The 21,427-nt window shown below is 42.5% G+C and overlaps 1 protein-coding gene across 1 annotated transcript in view; it reads left to right on the top strand.

The window, feature by feature from the left end:
• WDR25 (WD repeat domain 25) overlaps positions 1 to 15,262 on the top strand; it is an 88,115-nt gene extending 72,853 nt beyond the window's left edge. The window contains exons 5-7 of the mRNA XM_033139713.1: positions 3,328 to 3,498; positions 14,469 to 14,609; positions 15,009 to 15,262. Of these exons, the coding sequence (XP_032995604.1) occupies positions 3,328 to 3,498; positions 14,469 to 14,609; positions 15,009 to 15,230 (534 nt within the window). The 3' untranslated portion in view covers positions 15,231 to 15,262. The remainder of the gene's footprint in view (positions 1 to 3,327; positions 3,499 to 14,468; positions 14,610 to 15,008) is intronic.
• The last annotated feature ends 6,165 nt before the right edge of the window (positions 15,263 to 21,427 follow it).

Genomic DNA, 21,427 nt, shown 5'->3' with positions numbered 1-21,427 from the left:
TTATATGTTTTTGAAGCTGATGTGTTCGATACTGCAGGTATAACTGTTGTGAGACTTCCCGGGGTGGGGTGGGGGCAAGTTGTTAGACTGACCCCCAGGCAGGAACGAAGCCTCTGTGCCTTCCTGGCTACTCGAGTCCAGGGGCACGTCAGTAATATGTGATTGTTCCCAGCTTGCCAAGAACAACACACACAAGCCAGTGAAGGCTAAAACTACTTTATTGCAGTTAAAATGCAGAATATATATCTCTGCGTAGCCAGCTCATGAATTCAGAGCTGTCTATACTTGCGTCCAGCATCTGTGAGCCGGAACAGAAAGTAAGAAGTACAACAGTACATTACAATAACATCACATGTGTGGGAAGATTAGTATGACCAGTGGTTTTCCCACAGGATAAAACATGACTCATAGTCAGGTGACCTCGCTTCTTGCAGCTCGGTTTGTAATAATATCACAAAATAACGTGGCCCAGTTTAGGCGAGAACCATGTGTTCCCTTGCAGTTCCCATCTTGTTTAGGTGGTTTTTGTCCTGTGTCTGAACCACAACACAGAGCTAGTGCAGAGCACATGGTTTGCATGCAGGTCAAATCCCTGGCATCTCCAGGCAGGTCTAGGAAAGACCATCTAAAACCCATTCCCAGTCGTTGCAGACAATACAGTACAGTGTTTCTCATCAGTCTTAGGTCCCCAGCTGTGGTTGGACTACAACTCACATCATCCCTGACCACTGGTCCTGCAAGCAGGGAATGATGGGAGTTGTAGTCCAACAACAGCTAGGGGCCCAAGATAGATGAGAAACACTGGACTAATGGAATGGCTCGGGGATAACAGGGATGGGTTACCTGTGGCCTTCCAGATTTTGCTGAACTACAACTCCCTTCATCCCTGCTGTTTGAGGCTGAAGGGGGCTGGAGCCCCAATCGTATCTGGAGGGCAGCATACTCCTCATCCCTTTGATAGAAAAGTGGTTTCATACATTCCTATGATCAGGTTCCACCTCCCCAATGGAGCCCAAATTCAACCAAGAGGTGGCGAAAATCAAGTGAGCACAAATAGAAAGGCAGCTTGCAATCTAGTTTCTTTCTACCTCTCTTATGTTTATTTTATTTTTTTACAGCTCTTTTGTTTTGATGATGCAATGTTAAGCATCTTCAAAACAAGAGGGGGAAAGATCCATGCGGCATTCTTCGGGTGCAAGTACAACATATTTACATCCAGAGGCACATTCTGCAGGGCTTTCAAGTAAACGCTGGGTTTCTGAGTGCCCTAATTACGTATTTTGTTTTGTTTCGGTTTTGGAGCATCTTAATCAGAGATTAAAATACAAATGCTTAGTCTGAGACTCCCAGCCACTGTTTTCTCGCTTCTTCTCCCTTTGCTTTCATGTCCCCCGTCTGCAGCTAATTAGCTTCTGTCCCTCTGCCTGCTTGTCTAGCGCTCTCTGCACTTTTGTGCTTTCCTCCCTTCTGATCTTTCCAACTGTCAATATTAACTCCTTTCCCTTCCAAAGGGTCTTGTTGCCAGGCAACCGTTTCCTGTACTGCGTGCTTGTCGGATTGCCCCTCCCTCTCCCACTAGAAGCCCACGCGTTCCTTGTGCAACTTTAAATAATTCAAAAATGTTGCTGCAGATTTTCGATTGCAAGCTCTTCCCTCCCTCTCTGCTGGCCACCCCTAACCAAAATTTTCATTCTCCAGGCAAGTTGCTGCTAGGGGTGGAGACCTTTTATAAAAATATGTTAACTGTTATTTATTTTGACAATCATTTTCCCAGCCAGTAGCTTACAAGTTCTCTTCTGGTAATGCTCCTTGACTTTCTTAGGGAGTTACCCATGTGTGATCATTTATTTGCAGAAATAAAGATCAATTTACTATTAGTATGCAAATACTGAAAAAGAAGAAGTTTTAATTGCTTTGTGTGCCCTGGAAGTTGTGGTGGAATGCAGTTGTCTCATTTTACCGTAATAGTATCCTGATTGAAAACCAGTATTGTTCTAGTAACTATGGGTCACACCAACTATCTCTTCTAAAAGCAGCATAGATTTCTCAGCTTTCACCTCAAAAAGGTGACTATACATTTAAAGCCTATGACTCCCCTCAAAGAATCATGGGAACTGTGGTTACTTAAGGCTGTTGGGCATTGTAGTTCTGTGAGGGACGGAGGTGGGAAATGCCGCTCCCAGGATTCATTGGGGTGAAGTCATGTGCTTTAAATGTATAGCATTTCTGCAGCCTTAACCATGAGAGATGACAGTGTTTTGGTATAGTGTGTTCTCCTTCATGGAGAGCACATGTTGCGGTGGGGGCTAGCAAGTCACCCCTCTGCTGCTGGGCAGGTTAGTCTGGATGGCCACTACTGTGATTGGGCTCTGGCTGTTGTTGGGGAGATTCCTATGTTGCAACTTGTTGATGGACAGTCCAGAGCCTATAAATGACCCTGCACTCAGCGCCGGAGCTCTCCTGGCTTCGTGCATCGGATCGCCCGCCCTCCCGCCCTGTTATTAGGCCTCTGCATTGACCTTGCTATGCCTGTCATGGGGTCGTCTGCATTGTAGCAGGGGCCTGGTAGGAATTTTTTTCCACTTGGCTTATTGGCTGGTGCCATTTGGTTTTCGCCTACTGCGTAGCAATTAGTCACAACTTGTAAGGTTGGCGGTTAGGCATTGGTTATAAATTGGTTGAGGAGGGGCAGAGTTGGGTGTTGTTGCCCCTCCTATGCTGCGAAGAGGCAGGTTAGCTGTGGTTGCCCCTTCAAGGCTGCTGCTGCAAGGGGAATTCTGTTAAAGGAATCCAGGGGCTCACCATGCTTGTCCGTTTACCCCAGTCGGGGGACAGGGCCCACACAAGAGCCCCTGGGAGCATTTGGGGAGAATGGGCGCACATTCTCTCCCCAAAGTGTTTTCCCCTATACTGACTCCACAGGCGGGTGGATGTCAGTTCTGTCCCCAGAGGGACAGATAGTCTTAACCAATGCCTAAGCAACCACTCACTTATTTTGTATTCAATAAAGTTGTGGCCAAATTAATGCCAAAAACCTTAAACTTATATGTGGTGTGAAGTGTGTTTTACTTGAGGGGTGGTTTGGGGACCTCGACACGCAAGTGTGTAGAGATTAGAGAGCAAAGATGTAAACGCAAATGTGGTCCCACCTCCATCTTGAGTTCTTCCCCTGAACTTGAATGGACTTTCTCCCTCCTCTTCTTGCGACCCACTAATGTTTTGCATTAAAATAGCCTTCTTCTGCTTGCAAAGGCAATATGTCTTGAGAAGCCACCGGAACAATGGTTGCTTTATGGTTTTTTAATCTTTTTTTTATTTTTACCACAGGTAATAAAAGTTTACAAAGCTGCGGTACAGCAAACCTTAGATATCATGTTTCTCCCTGAAGGAAAAGAATTTCTTACCAGCACCGATGCTGTAAGCCAAGATTCAGCTGACCGTACCATCATTGCCTGGGATTTCCACACAGCTGCAAAGATCTCCAATCAAATCTACCATGTGAGACTTTTATTTACTTTTTTATTTACTTCTACGACGGCTCAATCGCTATTCCGTTAAAAAAGAAAAGAAAAAAGCCCACAGCAATTTTTCTCTGGAAACCACTGAAACAAATTTGCTTCCCGCCAGTCAAAAGGACGTTGAAGATTCCTCCTCAGAGCTAGGAGGTGGGAAGATGGGATTGCAATCCCTTGGAAGGAGCAGGTCCATAGCTTGGGGGCAGAGACGTAGGAAGGTCAGGTGGTAGCCGGTGGGGAAAATTTGTTGTCACCCCACCCCCATTGATTTCCCCCCCTGCAAAAATGGTTTTACATTATTTCATATTTTCTTACAAAGGAAGAATAACAAGTAATAATAAAAAACTTTTATTTATATCCCGCCCTCCCCGGCTGAAGTCGGGCTCAGGGTGGCTAACATCAGATACATAACATTGGTATAAAATCAAACAATAATTAAATTACCTCCTAAAAACATCTCAAAATCAAATTAAAGTCTAATTAGATGGCTTTCCACAGAGTTAGGGTTGGGAACAGTAAGTGCTCCACTGAACTGAAATTTCAGCCTTCACGACATAGGAAAACAGCCAAGTAAACAGCTATTTTGGTGGAGGAGGGTCAAGATATTAACCAATATGCATGAAATTTCATATATAGCTATATAATCCCTAGTATAGTAAGATAACACCTTTGGAGCAGACATTGAAAAAAAGTTTTTTATGAACTGCCCTAGTAGGGCTGTAATTGTTCCTTAATAATTTGTCACCCCTCCATTATGGAACCTGGGGCGTACCACCCCCTACGCCCCCTTGCTACGCCCCTGCTTGGGGGTAGTCTTGGATCCCAGTATTGTCACTGAAGGTTCAGGTGACCTTGGTGGCTAGGAAAAACAATTGCCAACTATGGCTGGGTTGCCAAAGTTGGACAGAGATCACTTCGTTTCTGAGTCCAATTCAAGGTGCTCACATTAGTGTTCAAAACCCTAAATGACTCAGGCCAAAAAATATATGAAAGACTCCCTCCTTCCCTACAGACCTTCTTGGGTGTTAAGATCAGCGGGGGGGGGGGGGGGGGCTCTTAGTAGTTTCACTGCTCTCAGGTATTGTGAGTTTTTTCCAGAGAGGATGGATGCCCCAGGGCAGGGCCTTTTCTGTGGCAGCCCCAAAGTTGTGGAATTCCTTCCCCACAGAAATGCATCTGGTACTTTCATTGTGAAGTTTCCTTTGTATGCTGAAGTTGCACCTCTTTACCCTGGCCTTTGACCCTAGTGAGAGAGATATAAATATTAGGATTGATCCTATTCTTGAGGTTGTAATATATTGTAAACTGTTTTTAATACTGTACTCTGGGACCTTATGGGAAAGGACAGGTAAGAAATTGAATAATTGTTATTAGTATTGGCATTATTACTATTTCGTCCTTCATCCAACAGGACTCCGCTGCATTCTGCTGCAATCTGTAGGTGCAGAGCTCAGGAGAAACAGCAGAGCACCCTTCATTATTTTGCATGGATAGTTGGAAGTAGGCCTCATTAAGTTCAGTGGGATTTGCTCCCAGGTTCTTGTCATAGCACCACAATATTAATTTCTTCAAGGTGTTATTATCCTTGAATTGATAGCTTTACATCTTGAGTTCTGGATCAACACGCTACCTGAAAATGGCAGCTTGCCCGGGAGTGTGCCATGGCGGTGGATTGCGACTCCAAACTATTGTTTGTGCATCTTGCTAGCTTCAGATTGTTAGGCCATGTAGTGCAGTCTTAGCAACGATAACAGTAATCACCTTCCCACTTTCCACAGTGCCAAGTAAACTTCCCAAACTCTTGTCAGCCTGGAAAGAGCCCAGTTTCTCAACAGCATCTTGGAGCCTTATTAACTTAATTAAGTCCGTCTGTGCAGCACCTGGTCTAAAGAGTTTTTGGGTCCATTTTGCTACGCACTGATCACATTTGCTTTACAATGGAAGGTTGCGACTGACACTACAGCCCAGCACTTCTGCACTGAAGCCATTTTTTTTACATTGTTTTATTTTATTTTTGTACGAAGCACATTTTAGACAATAATTATGCTTCTTTAACAACCCTTAATTTCCTCTTTGATTATAAATGTCAAACGAACCAGAGAACTATTCGTGCATTTGTTTCAAGTATATTTATATTTCATTTACTATGTGTGCTCATCAGGGAGTGAACCCCCCATTGAACACAGTGGGACTTGCTTCTGAAGTAAATATGCATGGTGGCGCACCTTTAGAAATGTCAACCTGGGCTGATTAGTGATGTAGCAAAGAGCTGATTCACGCATGCATGCTAATCTCTTGATTATTTAGTCCTTGATTCCTCTCACTCTGCGGGCTTGTAACCAGACAGCTCTCTGCCTGGCCGCAACCATTATTTTATGGCTGAGGTAGGATTGGAACTCAGGAACATCAGACATATCGTTCTGTCCACAAGTCCACATTGGTTCTCTAGCACATTCTTGGGTTCCAACCGGATTCCTTGTAGCTGTCAAATCATGAAACGTATAATTCGTCACACTGCTCAGTTTTGGGGAGAGGATGCAGAAGTTCAGTCTTCTATTCACGGGCAGGAGGAGCTGTGGGTCAGTGTTAGAGCACATGATTTGCAGGTAGATGGTCCTGGGTCCAGTCTCTGGCAAGGCATGATAAAGCCAATTACCGGTAGGTAGCAGGTGGTGGGAAATACCTCTAACTGAGACTCTGTAGTGCTGTTTCCATTTAGAGTAGTCTGTACTGGGCTGGTTGGGCAAACATTTATTTATTTATTATAAATTTTATTTTTCAGTTTTTCAAAAATATTTTGACAAAAATACAGATCCAATGTTTTCCAACAAATATGTTTATTTTTACTCCCCCCCCACTCCTTTTGTGGTTTTTTATATTTTTTCAAATTTCTAACACTGCATTTCCTTCATTATTCCAATTATTAATTACTCCCTAGTTTTTCTTTAGCATTAATTTTAACTGCCTGGTTTAAGTTAAGCCTGCTAACGAACTTAATATGTGTACAGTAACATTTCAAATAATCCACAATTTCCCCCCAGTCTTTGATAAAAAAATTGGGCAAATATTTATTTATTAATTTTGTATACCTGTAGATCTCAGGGCAGTTCACAACATAATAGTCTGATAAAAGGTAGGTCCCTATGTTCCTCCTAGGAAGAAATCCTCCGTATACTAAATATCTCTAAAGCCGATTCATAACTTTCCTTTGGTGTGTAGGGTCTACACACATTGGGACACAGGAGCAAGCTTCAGGCTTGCATGGCTATCTCTATTGCGTTTAAAATTCACCTGTGAATCAGGGACTCAGGCACCTCCACTAAAAATGAGAGGACAAGGATGATAGGTGTTGTGTAGCCATGTGTGCCCTGGGAGGAATTCAGTGTTGTGTTATGTCTGTTGTTCCATCAGGGCACACATTTCTGCTTGCCAGGCAGAATGATCGCCCCTCTCCTCTCCCCACGTCCTGTTCTGGGGGGTTCTCCTGATCTCCTCAAGGCTGTTGGGGGCATGCGTGCATGGGGACAGGAGGGGGAAAGCTTCCTGTTGCACAAGGCTTCCACAGATGGGAACCATTAGCTGAATCCACAGGAACCAACTCCCAGGGGTCGAGGTCCCTTCACTTCCCCCATAAAATATTGCCCCTCAAAGTTGATGGGCATTGCCATTCAAATGGCGTATGTGTCTTGTGATCGATTATGCGGAATGGAGTTTATTCAAGTTGGCGCCCCTGGCTGAATCCCGCCCACTGTGGTAGCTCGGGGGTCATTCCTGTGCACTTCTGTGGGATGAAACGTGAACCTGCTCTCAGATTTCAGTCTTGGGCTTTTGGCACAGATAGGGAAGCTGTGGCCATTGGCCTAGTATCAAATTCCAAGCATTTAATCTGGCTCCTCCCACTTTGGTGTTGCTCTGGCAACTGCTGGCTGTGACCCCACCCACTATTCTCGGGTGCCCCTAATACAGGCTTCCTCAGACTCGGCCCTCCAGATGTTTTGAGACTAGCTAGGGATCATGGACTGCAAGAAGATCAAACCTATCCATTCTCAAAGAAATCAGCCCTGAGTGCTCACTAGAAGGACAGATCCTGAAGTTGAGGCTCCAGTACTTTGGCCACCTCATGAGAAGAGAAGACTCCCTAGAAAAGACCCTGATGTTGGGAAAGATGGAGGGCACAAGGAGAAGGGAACGACAGAGGATGAGATGGTTGGACAGTGTTCTCGAAGCGACTGGCATGAGTTTGGCCAAACTGCGAGAGGCAGTGAAGAATAGGCGTGCCTGGCGTGCTCTGGTCCATGGGGTCACGAAGAGTCGGACACGACTGAACGACTGAACAACAACAGGGATCATGGGAGTTGTAGGCCAAAAACATCTGTAGAGTTTGAGGAAGCCTGCCCTAACAGATTATTCTGTGGAAATGAGGCCCTTGACAGGAAAAACCGATTCCCTACACCTGGTGTTGTTTTTTTTAGGAACAGGAAGTTGTTAGACACCTCCCTGTTGTGAGTTTCTTTCAACTTCCTGAAGAATGAAGCTGGCTGCTTTTAGAGCTGCCATCTTGTGCAGTGTAATGATTTTGAACCATTTAAAAAAGGCGTTCCCTATATAGCTGGAAGTCTGCGGAAACTCAAATCTCTTTTGAAAACATAAAGAATCAGGGTCAGTTTGCATCCATTTATCTCTGAAAAGAACAATTCTGTCCTAGCGGAGAGATGGAGTGGATGATTTAATAGAACTTGCCCATTCCCAAGCTTCCGTGATTGCCTTTGTCCGGATTTGCAGATGCACAATCCAGTGCATAAATTGTGATAGTAGGTTAGTCATTTGCACTTCAAAAGCAATGCGCTTCAGTGAATAAGAAACTGCAGAGCACTCAGTTCTGATGTATTCAGAAGCTTAAACAAAATGATTTCCTTGGGAGTTAAAAAGGAGAGCGTTATTGAATGGGGCAGTTTACTGCGCTCTCTAGAGCTAGCATGAAATTGAGGGTTGGGTTGGTTGTTGTTTTTTTGTAAACAATTACCCCCAAAAATGCCTTTAGTTTCATAAATTTCCATCTCTAATCTTTCAGATGGAAGGCTGCGTGCACTCCCAGTACACTGAAAAGTCAATTTCCACTTTCATTGAGGGTAAACACCATTCATTGAGCCAAAACAACTTCCATGGTTTGCCTGCCTTTCTCCCTTTTCTAAAACAGCTGACTTTTTCATCTCAGCCTTTTGTTCTTTCTACACTGGAACAAATGACCTGATCCATCCTTTATATAGGATAAGGTTGTCAATGGCTACCAGCCATGATGGCTAGATCAGGCTTCCCCAAACTAAGGCCCGTGGGCTGGATGCGGCCCAAGGGACTCGGTTATCTGGCCCACAGCAACCCCCGTCGCCCACTCTTTTTTTTTTTTTTTTTTAATTAAATAAATCTTTATTGAGAATTGTAACATTCATACATTAAAAACAATACACAAGAAAACAAACATCACACACACACATAACCATAATACATCAAAAAAAGAATTTAAACAAAACAAATCATACATATTCATTCAATCATGTTGTCTATTAATGAAATATCAAAATTCATTACTTAAATAAATAAATCATAACCGATCCAAGTTAATCATAAATCATGATACCTAGTTGTAAACTTGACTTAGGCTTCCGCCTGCCCTCCTCCCGGGTTGCTTAATTTACTTGTTACTGCGTTTCCAATCATTTAACCAAAGTTCATGTGAATTTATCGACTTTTTGTCTTTCCTTCCCTTTTTTACCAATACAGAATGTTAGAAATGGATCCAAGTTTTTATATTCGGGCACTGGTTTTTCATATATATTCCAAATTTCTCCCATCTTTGATTAAATTTTTGATTACTACCACCTCTTATCACTTCTGTTAATCTTGCCAAATCCAGGAAGCTAAATAATTTTTCTTGCCATTCCTGTATACTAGGTACTTCTTGTGTCTTCCAATAAGATGCGATCAAAGTTCTTGCAGCCGCTACTGCATACAGAAACAAATTTCCATCTTCCTTTTTTACTCCATCATCTAATATACCTATTAAAAAGGCTTCCGGATTTCTTTTAATATTATATTTCAAAATCTTCTTAATTTCTTCAAAAATTTGTGTCCAAATTTTTTTAATTTTACCACAGTGCCACCACATATGAATGAACGTCCCTGTTTCTTTCCTACATCTCCAACATAAATTATCTTTGGTTTTATATATCTTATGGATTTTAACAGGTGTAAGGTACCATTTATAAAACATCTTGATCATATTTTCTTTTATTCCCTCTGAAGCTGTGAACCTCCACCCTTCCTTCCAGAGTTTTTCCCACGATTTTAACTGTATGGTCTTCCCTAAATCCATTGCCCAATTAATCATTGTCTCTTTTACCATTTCGTCTTTAACTTCCCACTCGAGCAGAACATTATACATTTTAGAGATTATTTTATTATCGCTTTTTAGTAGGTGTGTTTCCAATAAAGAGGGTTCGTTTAAAAAGCCTTTTTGCCTCATATCCTTATTAAACTTACTATGTACCTGATGGTACTGTATCCATCCTGTTAGATGATGTTTAATGTCTTCATATTTCTTCAGTTTAAGTATCCCTTCTCTCTCTTCCAATAAATCATTATATTTCCCCCAGCTTCTTTCCATATTTACCTTCTTTACGGTGATAATTTCAATAGGCGACAGCCATTTAGGTGTTTTTGGCTCTAGGAGGTTCTTATGTTTGTCCCAGACCCTCAACAGAGATCTTTTAATAATGTGTGCATTAAATCCTTTATGGGCTTTTAATTTGTCTTCCACCATATAAGCATGCCATCCAAATTTATTTTCGATTCCCTCCAGGTCTAATAATTCTAAATTTTCTAAAGTAATCCAATCTTTTAACCATAAAAAACAAACCGCATCATAATATAGATTTAAATCCGGTAAGGCTAATCCTCCCCTATTTTTGATGTCAATTAAAAGTTTGTATTTAATCCTAGCTGGTTTACTATTCCAAATAAAATTCGTTAAATCCTTCCTCCATTGTTTAAATTGTTCTGATCCTGTTGACAAAATTGGTAACATCCGGAATAAATATAACATTTTTGGGAGTATATTCATTTTGATGGCTGCTATTTTCCCCAATAATGATAGATTTAATCTACGCCAAATATCCAAATCCTTCTTAACCTCCTCCCATTTACTTATATAATTATCCTTGAATAGATTATTGGTATTATTGGAAATCCAAATACCTAGGTATTTGGCTTTTTTAACTACTTTTAATCCCACTTTTTCCTGTAATTTCTCAATTTCTTCTCCTGTTAAGTTTTTGGTTAACATATTTGTTTTGTTCCTGTTCAAGTCTAATCCCGCCAATTTTCCAAATTCCATAATTCTGGTTAGAGCTAGAGGGATACTTTCTAATGGTTTCTCCACAGTTATTATGACATCATCGGCGAACGCTTTAGTTTTATATATATTTTTACCGATTTTAATTCCTTTAATATCATCATCTTTTCTTAAATTTTCCAATAGAAATTCAAGTACCAAAATAAATAGAAGGGGGGATAACGGGCATCCCTGTCTGGTGCCCCTTTGAATTTTTAACTCCTCAGAAATTTCACCATTAATTATCAGTTTTGCTCTTTGCGTTTTATAAATTGAATCTATTCCATTATATATTTTCTTCCCAAATCCCAATACTGTTAGACTTTCTTTAAGAAAGGCCCAGGACACTTTGTCGAACGCTTTCTCTGCGTCAAGTAAGAGAAACGCCACTTTTTTATCCATTTTCATATTCAAATATTCTAAGATGTTAATCACGTTTCTTATATTGCTATGGATATGTCTGTTTGGTAAAAATCCTGCCTGGTCTTTATTTATTAATTTCCCCAACACCCCTTTCAGCCTACTGGCTATAATCCCCGCAAACAGTTTATAATCACTATTTAACAGAGAGATCGGTCTAAAATTTTGGACTTGGCAATTATCTGTGCCTTGCTTGGGGATCATTGAAATGTAAGCCTCCTCCCATGATTTAGGGATGATCCCTCCATCACCAATTTTATTCATTAATAACTTTAGAGGCTCTGCTAATAATTTTCTAAACTTTTTGTAATAAATAGCAGGCAGCCCATCCGTGCCGGGTGATTTCCCCATTTTTGCTTTTTTAATCGCTCCTTGTATTTCCATTAATGTAATCGGCTCTTCGAGTTGTTTTTTGCTTTCCTCATCAATCTTCAATAGATTCGTCTTTTTTAGGTAATTTCCTGTATCCAATTTGCTATAACTTTCTGATGTATATAGTTTGGCATAAAATTTCACAAAGGAATTGGAAATTTCTTTAGGATCACCAATTAATTTGCCGTTCTCTATTAGTTTATCAATAACTCTCTCTTTTTGTTTTTTTTTTAACTGCCAGGCTAAATACTTTCCTGCCTTATTTGAATATTCAAAACTTTTTTGTCGTAGGAACCTTATTTTATTTTCAATTTCATTATCAATAATACTTGAGATTTGGGTTTGTAATAATTTTATATTCTTCTTCAATTCCTCCTTCTTACCGGCGTGGTGCGGCTGCCCACTTTCGGGTCGGCGGAGCGCCAAAAATAGCTTGTGCGCATGCGCAAGTGTTCTTTCTGGAGCACTTCCAGGCCTGCGGAGGCCCGTGCGCATGCGCACAAGGTATTTCCGGTGCTCCGTCAACCCGAAAGTGCGCCAGAAATGATGCGCTTGCGCACAAGGTATTTCCGGTGCTCCATCGACCCGAAAGTGCACAGGAAATAGTGTGTGGGTGTGCGCTCCCTCACCCTCCGGCCCGTCATGCGATCGGCGCGGGAGGAACCGGCCCGAGGCCAGGTAAGTTTGGAGACCCCTGGCCTAGATAGATAGATAGAGATATATTGAATTTATGGATTATTTTATTGATAACACCAGAAGAAGTGGTTAATTCAATTGAAACACTTAAGTGTCTGGGTTCAGATCGTTTAACAGTTCAGGTAATACATATGGAAGGAATGGTTTGATTAAAAGTGGTGAATCTCTTTCACTGTTGCGGCTAAAAACTGGCTCCAGGAAGGAATCAGTGGGCAATAAGCAATGCTCATTGTTGGTGGCCATATTTTAACTATGTGCTGGGTGAAGAAATTACTGCTTGGACTTCTGCAAATGTTGCATTACTTCTAGGTTGCTGATACCTCCCTCTTGTGCACAGGCGCCAACTCCTAGGAGCCAACTGCTAGGAGCCAACTCCCCCCCCAATAAAATATTTGAGTTAGTTGATGGGCATTGCCATTCAAATGGTGTGCATGTGCCACATCATGTGATTGATTATGCTGGCCAGGGCTTGCCTATCCCCCCAGTATTTAATTCAGGTTGACACCCCTGCTCATGTGTATGGGGGCTGGACATCAGTCACAGCCTGAGCATCACAATGAGAAGGAATGAAAATTAATGAGGAGGTCATGGGAGATTTGCAAAATATATTGAAAAGCATTGAAAGTACTCAATTAATTGAGGTTCTGCCCCCCAGCAGATGCCTGCCCCCCCCCAAACAAATCCTGGCCATGCCCATGGTCCTCTATGGTCATATGGATTTCCTTCCTCCAATACTCCTGTTGGATAAATGCAGAACAATTTCCACCAGATTAGCACCTGGAAAATCTGCATTTTGTCTTTACGCACTGTCACGTGGAGATACTGGGAAAGGTGGTCACAAAAGTTGATGTCACGTTCCGGCGTGAGCAAGTGGTCAAAGGAAACGAAGCTGGCACTGGGATGTCCTGAAAGGGCTGCTTGAGTCCCCGTTTTGCAGGAGCGCAACTTTCTTTTAAGAAGCACTTCTCATTTCCTCCATCAACATTTGCTGCTTTCATTGTTAAAAGGGAATAATTTGCAACACGTGTCCCGTCTCCCTGAAGCAACACGATCGTCAGTCATACAAATTACTCTGATACGGCTGTGCAGCAAAGCGAGAGCAGAGCAAATTGTATGCAGGGTTGATTTTTGCTGCTGCTGCTGCTGTTAAATCATATCATAGAAATGATTTCTGATTGTTCCGACACATGTGGGATTTCTTTGTGCGTTTTTGTAGCATCAACTAAATAAATACTGTGTGTTTCATTTCTAATGTAAATTTATTACTTGTTGTAGGGCTGGATCAAATTCCTCGACTCAGTTTGTAGGTGGTGAAATCAGGGGTTGGAGGAGAGTGTAGTTTTGTAAACAGGACACCCACACACCCAGCCAGCAAATTCCCAGAAATTTGTCTTCTGATTATTATTTTCTGCTAATTTAATATTGAACGAAACTCTATTGCTTGTTCATACTGGTAGATGAAGGAAGCAGTGAGGAGGAGTAGGACACAGATCCTACTGTCAACAGTATGAAAATTCGGTTGGATCCACATTTGCACCCAAGTTTTCTACTGTCTTGTCGGGTGGAAGGTACATTTCTCCAACAGTTCAGCTGGGGGAAAGTGCAGAAAAGAAAACCCTCAGAGAGTTTGTTAGAAAATCATTTTCAGGTTTCCTTTTTCCATTTAGCTCTGCTCACGTTTATATAGTAGCTGTTGCCATCCACGGCATTCCACAGAAGACAGGCCCCTGCCCTGAGGAGCTTACAATAGAAAATTAGACGCAGGTGAAACAGAAGAAGTGCTGGGGAAGCGGACGTGCGTCAAAACAAGGAAAGATCGTAGATAGCTCAGTCGGTAGAGCGTGAGATTCTTAATCTCAGGGTCGCGGGTTCAAGCCCCACATTGGGCGAAAGATTCCTGCATTGCTCGGGGTTAGACTGGATGGCCCTCAGGATCCCTTCCAACTCTGCAATACCACGATTCCATGATTATGTGGTTTGTTCTGCTCAGGCTTGATTATAGGCCTAGTACAATGTTGGAACTAGAACTTGGAGCCAAGGCTTTATCCTTCTGCCGTTCTTCCCAATTCTCCACACAGGAACGTTACACCTGCCCCAGTTTTGCACCGCATCCTAAGGAGCCTGCCTTCGTTGCTCAGACAAATGGCAACTACCTGGCCTTGTTCTCTAGCCTGCGGCCCTACAGAATGAACAAAAAGAAGATATACGAAGGGCACAAGGTATCCTCCCCTCTCCGCAAACCTGTAATAGATCTTGCCCTTTTAAATGCCTGCTTATGCTTCTGATTTACAGCAGGGATAAAAATTAATCGACTTCAACCCTGTTCTCTATATTTTAGTTAATTTAGAGCTAAACTGATGAGCGAGTAGAGCTTAAAATACCTGCAAGTGTTATTAGTTGCTAATAGTCTTGTCACATATAAACCGGCTGCCGCTAACAATGTAAAAGTCCTTAATGGGGCTGTCTTAATAAACACCTAGGGAAGCAATTAGGCCATTATGGTAAAAACTGACATGTTTATTACACTGTGAATTTTCGGGAGGTTATAGATCATATCCCATTTCCTTAATTAGCGTCTTGATTTATTTAACCTCTTTTTCGATTCCGGATTCTCGCAGGTTGAAGGATTTGCGATAGGCTGCGAGTTTTCCCCCGACGGAATGCTACTTGTCACAGGAAGTTCGGAGGGCAAAGTGTTTTTCTACAACTATCGCACGGCTCGGATCACTCGCACGCTGTCCGCGCAAAGCCAGGCCTGCGTGTGTGCAACTTTCCATCCAGTCCTTTCGTCGCTCCTTGCTACATGTGGCTGGGACGGAGTCATCAAGATCTGGCAGTGATAACATCAGTGATCTTAAAAATCAACATATATGTATATCTATTTAAGATATATATATATCTTAAAGTCCTGTGTTTTGAAGTTTGCTTCCAAGTTTACTCTAGAGCAGGGTTTCCCAAACTTGGGTCTCCAGCTGTTTTGGACTACAATTCCCATCATCTCTGACCACTGGTCCCGCTAGCTAGTGATCATGGGAGTTGTAGTCCCAAAACAGCTGGCGACCCAAGTCTGTGAAACCCTACTCTAGAATGCTGCTGCCCCAACCATACAGGTGCCCAACTTGCTTAGCTCGTTTTTCTTCATACTTTGCCTGGAGCTGTGGCACTCTAGGGCAGTGGTTCCCAAACATTTTGGGGGCACCGCCTCCTCGGTTCCATAAACTCATCCCCAATGCCCTCTACCTTACCCTACAAAGTGCATTGTTCAGAATAGTGGTTTGCATGGACCCACTAAGGGAGATGTTAACACAATGAATTGCATGTTTATTCAAAACCCCGATTAATCTGATTTAATTCAACAAAATTGGTGAACGTGATCTAATGGCGACAGCTTTTCAAAGTCTGATAGTATATTGGCACCTCCAGCACCCACCACCCTCTTGCCTCTTAATGCCCACATTTGGAACCATTGCTCTACGGCGTCTTGATGCTCACTGAGCTGTGGTTTCCTTGCAGAATACTACTAAATCTGTACCTGTGACTAGTTTCCACCCTCTTGCTGCTATAGTTAATGAGGGAAAGAGCTTCCAAAATGAATGAGTGACTAGCCTGCAGTCCCAAGTCTATACAGTCTAGCTGCCATGACTCACTCCGGAAAGCACAAAACCTGTGACTAGAAGAGATTAAGACAGGTTCAAAGTCAATCCTAGGTCCCACTGGGAGCATCAAAATGTGACCCACTTTAAACTTGCTTGAATCTACACTTTAGCCTTTAAACCTTTTCTGTCCTAGAGACTAGAGGTGATTTTCTTTCTTTCTCCTGCTTTGCTAAACCTGAACTTTCAGCCCTTTTCTCTTTTAAAAAAAAAAAAAATTCCAGCCCTTTACCGGTACATGACTTGGCCTTGCAGGAGTTTCCCTGTTTTGAAGTCCTCGGCTAAGTCATGCTAACGGGCTCAGCGCTGTGGCCGATGCAACCACAGAGACTCTTCTGGCACATATTACTGTCATTAAGGATCTTGCGAGGAGTTCTACTTACAAATTGCGTTGGGGGGGGGGGCTGTATGATTTGGATGCGAGTCGCTTCCGTATGAGCAGAAGTTTCTTCAGAGGTGCTGCACTTTTAAGACTTTAGCTTTCATATAAGACAGAGATTGTCATAGCAAAGCTGGCAGTAGAAAGGAAAACGGAAACAGTACTTTAAGTTAGTGACCCCTGTCTCCATGCCGCTGATGTTCAATACTGGATAGGCTTCTTCCCCTTAAATGCAGTTATGTTTATATATTTGCCAAGTCTCAGCCAGTATGTTTTTTTTTTTAAAGTTTTTTATTATTTTCCAATAAAACAAAGTAAAAAACAACATTACACAAACATAAACACAATAAAAACACAATACATAATAAACATTGAACAAAGTAGAAATAACAAACAAAGAAAAATCACATACAAACCTTACTCAACACCTATCTTTGTTTTTTCTCTTGTTTTTAACTTCAGGGAACTTCCCCTGTTCCCTCCACTGCCTTGAAAATCATATATATTCTTTAGGTAACTTTGTCTCTTTTTCCATATCAGCCAGTATGTTTTCATTCTGTGTGCTGAGCATCAGTGTTCTGTGCATTGTGGGAAATGTGGCATCATCAGCTGTAGCTTTGCTCCAGGGTTGAGGCATGGTTATGTATTATTATTATTATTATTATTATTATTCCCCTCCCACCATCTGACTGGGTGGCCCCAGCCACTCTGGTGTGAGCCATCACTGAGGGATGTCAGAGGCCAGCTTTTGTGTAGAGCAGGGGTCAGCAAACTTTTTCAGCCATGGGCCGGTCCACTGTCCCTCAGACCTTGTGTGGGGCTGGACTATATTTTGAAAAAAATAAAATAAAAATGAACGAATTCCTATGCCCCACAAATAACCCAGAGGTGCATTTTAAATAAAAGCACACATTCTGCTCATGTAAAAACACCAGGCAGGCCCCACAAATAACCCAGAGATGCATTTTAAATAAAAGGACACATTCTATTCATGTAAAAACACGCTGATTCCCGGACCGTCTGCGGGCTGCATTTAGAAGGCGATTGGGCCGCATCTGGCCCCCGGGCCTTAGTTTGGGGATCCCTGGTGTAGAGTGTGATTTGCATGAGAACCAGCGGAACTTGCACTGATCTGCCATAGATGGTGGGTAAGAACTCAGCCATTTGTAACACACCTTTCATGCAAGACAAAAAGCGCTTGTATACATTTATTCTGTGTAAATAAGAGTGCATAGTTTTATGCTGTGCTGAAGTGAAAATTGTTAAATGTTGAATATATATAAAGGAATCGATGAAGATACTATAAAATGTCAAATAAAACCCTTTTTTTAAAAAAAGAAAAATGCAAAGAAGGTAAGCTAGGGCAATCCTTGCTTCCTTGTTTGTTTTCTGTGCTCATATTCATTGGCAAACCTATTTACTCTTTTTTTTTTTTTGCATTGACTGGATGTGTTTATTGATCAGGTTTTTTTTCCTGGGCACAGCTGTGATGAAAGTTACTGACACAATAGCATTTCAGTTCTTTACATTTTAGAGGACATGGACTTCCATTGAACAGAGGTTACATTAAGGACATGGCTGACTCGGGGTGTGTGTTTGTTTGATGTTATGTTATTTTCCTGTTATGTCACAAACTTCCAGAAAGCTCTCGGAGCAGCTTACAGTATATAGTAAGAACACATAACAGCAATAAGTAAAGTGCAACAGAACCCAAGTCTGTTGTTGTTTAGTCATGTCGGACTCTTCGTGACCCCATGGAACAGAGCATGCCAGGCACTCCTGTCTTCCACTGCCTCCCGCAGTTTGGTCAGACTCATGTTGGTAGCTTCGAGAACACTGTCCAACCATCTCATCCTCTGTCACCCCCTTCTCCTTGTGCTCTCCATCTTTCCCAACATCAGGGTCTTTTCTAGGGAGTCTTCTCTTCTCCTGAGGTGGCCAAAGTATTGGAGCCTCAGCTTCAGGATTCTGTCCTTCCAGTGAGCATTCAGGCCTGATTTCCTTAAGAATGGATAAGTTTGATCTTCTTGCAGTCCTAAAATGAGCAGTAGGAGCTCCTGTCTTCCTTCATGGATCACTGCCTTTGTTAGCAAATGTCCCACTGGGGCAAGTTGTGAGACTGACCCCCCCAGGTAGGGACGAAGCCTGGGTGCACTCCTGGCTACTGGAGTCCAGTGGCACATTGATATGCCATTGTTCCCCAGCGTGAAGAACAACACACACAAGCCATTAAGGCTAAACTATTTTATTGTAGATAAGATGCAGAGTATGTCTCTGCTTGCTAGCTCAGTAAGTAAGTCAGAGCTGTGCATAACGTATCTAGCATCTCTCTCGCTTGAGCCAGAACTGAAAGTGAAAGTAAAGATATACAGTAACATCACATGGTAGTGAAAGCAGACAAAACAGCTGTCTTTCTCATGGGAAAAACACAAGTCATACCAGCCTCGCTGCTGCTTTTGCAGCTCGGTCTGTACCAATATCCTAATGTCGTGGCGAAGGGGCTTGAATAACTCAGAGAAGCCATGAGCTATGCCGTGCAGGGCCACCCAAGATGGACAGGTCATAGTGGAGAGTTTTGACCAAACGTGATCCACCTGGAGCAGGAACTGGCAAGCCACTCCTGTATCCCTGCCAAGAAAACTCCGTGGACAAAGACAACAGGCATATAAAACCCCAAGTCTAAAACAGTACAAAAGCAACTTAAGAGAAACAACCAACACAATTAAAAAGCAAGTACAACCTTCTCTGCCTACCTACAAAAAAAAGGTTTTCTGAAATAGGAAAGGAAAACCCTTGCAGTTTTCCTAAATGTTATAATAGAAATAACCTGGCAAGTTGCTCTACAGAGGGAATTCTGCTTAAAACAGGAACAGGCAAATGAATGAGGATAAGACTTTCAGTGGGTACCAGGCATGATGCATACGCTCTGCCTCTGCTGTCCAAGGCAGAATGCTTCTGAATATCAGTTGCTGGATTTTGCCGATGGGGCTCAGGCCCTGCCTGCAAGCTTCCCATAGGCATCTGGTTGGCTGCTGAGAAACTTTTGTTGAGCCAGTTCCATCAATTCCTATACTGTTGTGACATACCAAAGTAGAAAATGAGGGTGCCTACCCATAGAACTCACGTATAGAATAATAGAATCGTAGAGTTGGAAGGGACCACAGGGGTCATCTTGTCCAACTCCCTGCAATGCCGGAAGAAGAAGAAGAAGAAGAAGAGTTTGGATTTGATATCCCGCTTTTCACTACCCAAAGGAGTCTCAAAGCGGCTAACATTCTCCTTTCCCTTCCTCCCCCACAACAAACACTCTGTGAGGTGAGTGGGGCTGAGAGACTTCAGAGAAGTGTGACTAGCCCAAGGTCACCCAGCAGCTGCATGTGGAGGAGTGGAGACACGAACCCGGTTCCCCAGATAACGAGTCTACCGCTCTTAACCACTACACCACACTGGCTCTCCACACTGGCCGGAACCTCAACCAGATCATCCATGACAGATGGCCATCCAATTTCTGCTTAAAAACCCCCAAGGAAGGAGAGTCCACCACAACCTCCCGAGGGAGACCGTTTGACAGCTCTTACTGTCAGAAAGTTTTTCCGTATGCTTAGTCAGAATCTTCTTTCTCGTAACTTGAAGTTGTTGGTTCGAGTCCTACCCTCCAGAGCTGGAGAAAACAAGATTGCTCCATCTTCCATTGACAGCCCTTTAGATATGATAGAAGTTCGCTATCATATCTCTTTTCAGTCTTCTCTTTTCCAAGCTAAACATACCCAACCATTCCCCAGTTGGGGCAATTGGCTAAAATATTTTAAACAGTTCTAATTTTGGTTCGTCTGTTTCATTTTTGTTGGGTTTGTATTGGTTAAATGTTTAGTTGGGATTGGCAGTTACTCTAATTTGGGTATAACTGTAAACTACTGTTATTGTTACTGGTTTTTATTGATTTATTGGTTGGTTTGTTGCTTGTATAGGATATCTTGTTTTTAATGTTTTGTTTTATATGTTGTAAGCCACCCAGAGTGGCTGGGGAAATACAGCCACATGGGTGGGATAACAACAACAACAACAACAACAATAATAATTTCATAAAATTTATACACCACTAGATGGTTAAAAACACATACCTCTAAGTGGTTTACAAAGAGAATAGAGTGGTTAAAATGTCAAAATGCTATCAAAGAAAATTAGACTCTGAAAAGAAGCCCCTACTGAGTAGATGAGGGACGAAGGTTGATAATCAATTTTGAGATTTACACTCTCTTGTCTACATGGGTGAGAGTCCTTAGGTGCCACTGCCTCTGCTTGTTTGCAATACTGAGGAAGTGAAGGGTACTATAAGAGGTTAAAATCTGAAACCTGCAGCAGGACTCAGCTACTTTAATATCTGTACCATCATGGCAGATTGCTGGAGAAGAGACCTGCTGGCCTGCTCTATGCTGTACCACAGCACCACCCTTGCAAATGGTCAGAGGAGGTACTACAACTTCTAAGAGGTTGGTACAACAAATCATCAGGAATCAGTAGATTATAGAGTCTGGCGCTGCTTTGACTCTTCAGTCTTATTGGGGTGTTTCTTAGACACAAAATGAGTCCTGTCTGCTTTCCCTGGCTTGTCTCTCCACCTCCCATCCTTCAGCTCCGTCAGCAGGAAACAGGAGAGATGACTTCAGAAAGAAATTGATCTGATCTGTTGGCTATTTCACTGAAGAGAACCGAGCGCCTAAGCTTTCCTCCCAGGTCTTCTTCCCGTTCAGTTTTGTCTCGGAGACTCTTGTTTCTCCACTGCGAGGCTTTGAATTAATTTGGTACCTTTTGTATTTGAGCGTTTTCAGGTTGGTGAAGTTTGAAAAGCACACGAGTAGCTATTTTGGCCCACCTGTGGGTTTGCAGAGTGGCAGTGTAGGCACAATCTTCCTTTTAAAGCCTCATTTTCTGAATAGGTCTGCTGCTGAGCTAGGAGTGTGGGCCTGGTGAGCAAGACAGACCATGCCACTTACTTCTCATAATA

Source organism: Lacerta agilis, chromosome 1 (genome assembly GCF_009819535.1).
Source record: "Lacerta agilis isolate rLacAgi1 chromosome 1, rLacAgi1.pri, whole genome shotgun sequence".
In the NCBI taxonomy this organism is placed as follows: Eukaryota; Metazoa; Chordata; class Lepidosauria; order Squamata; family Lacertidae; genus Lacerta; species Lacerta agilis.
Note: the sequence above shows the minus strand (reverse complement) of the source record. Positions and strands in the feature narration are given on the sequence as shown.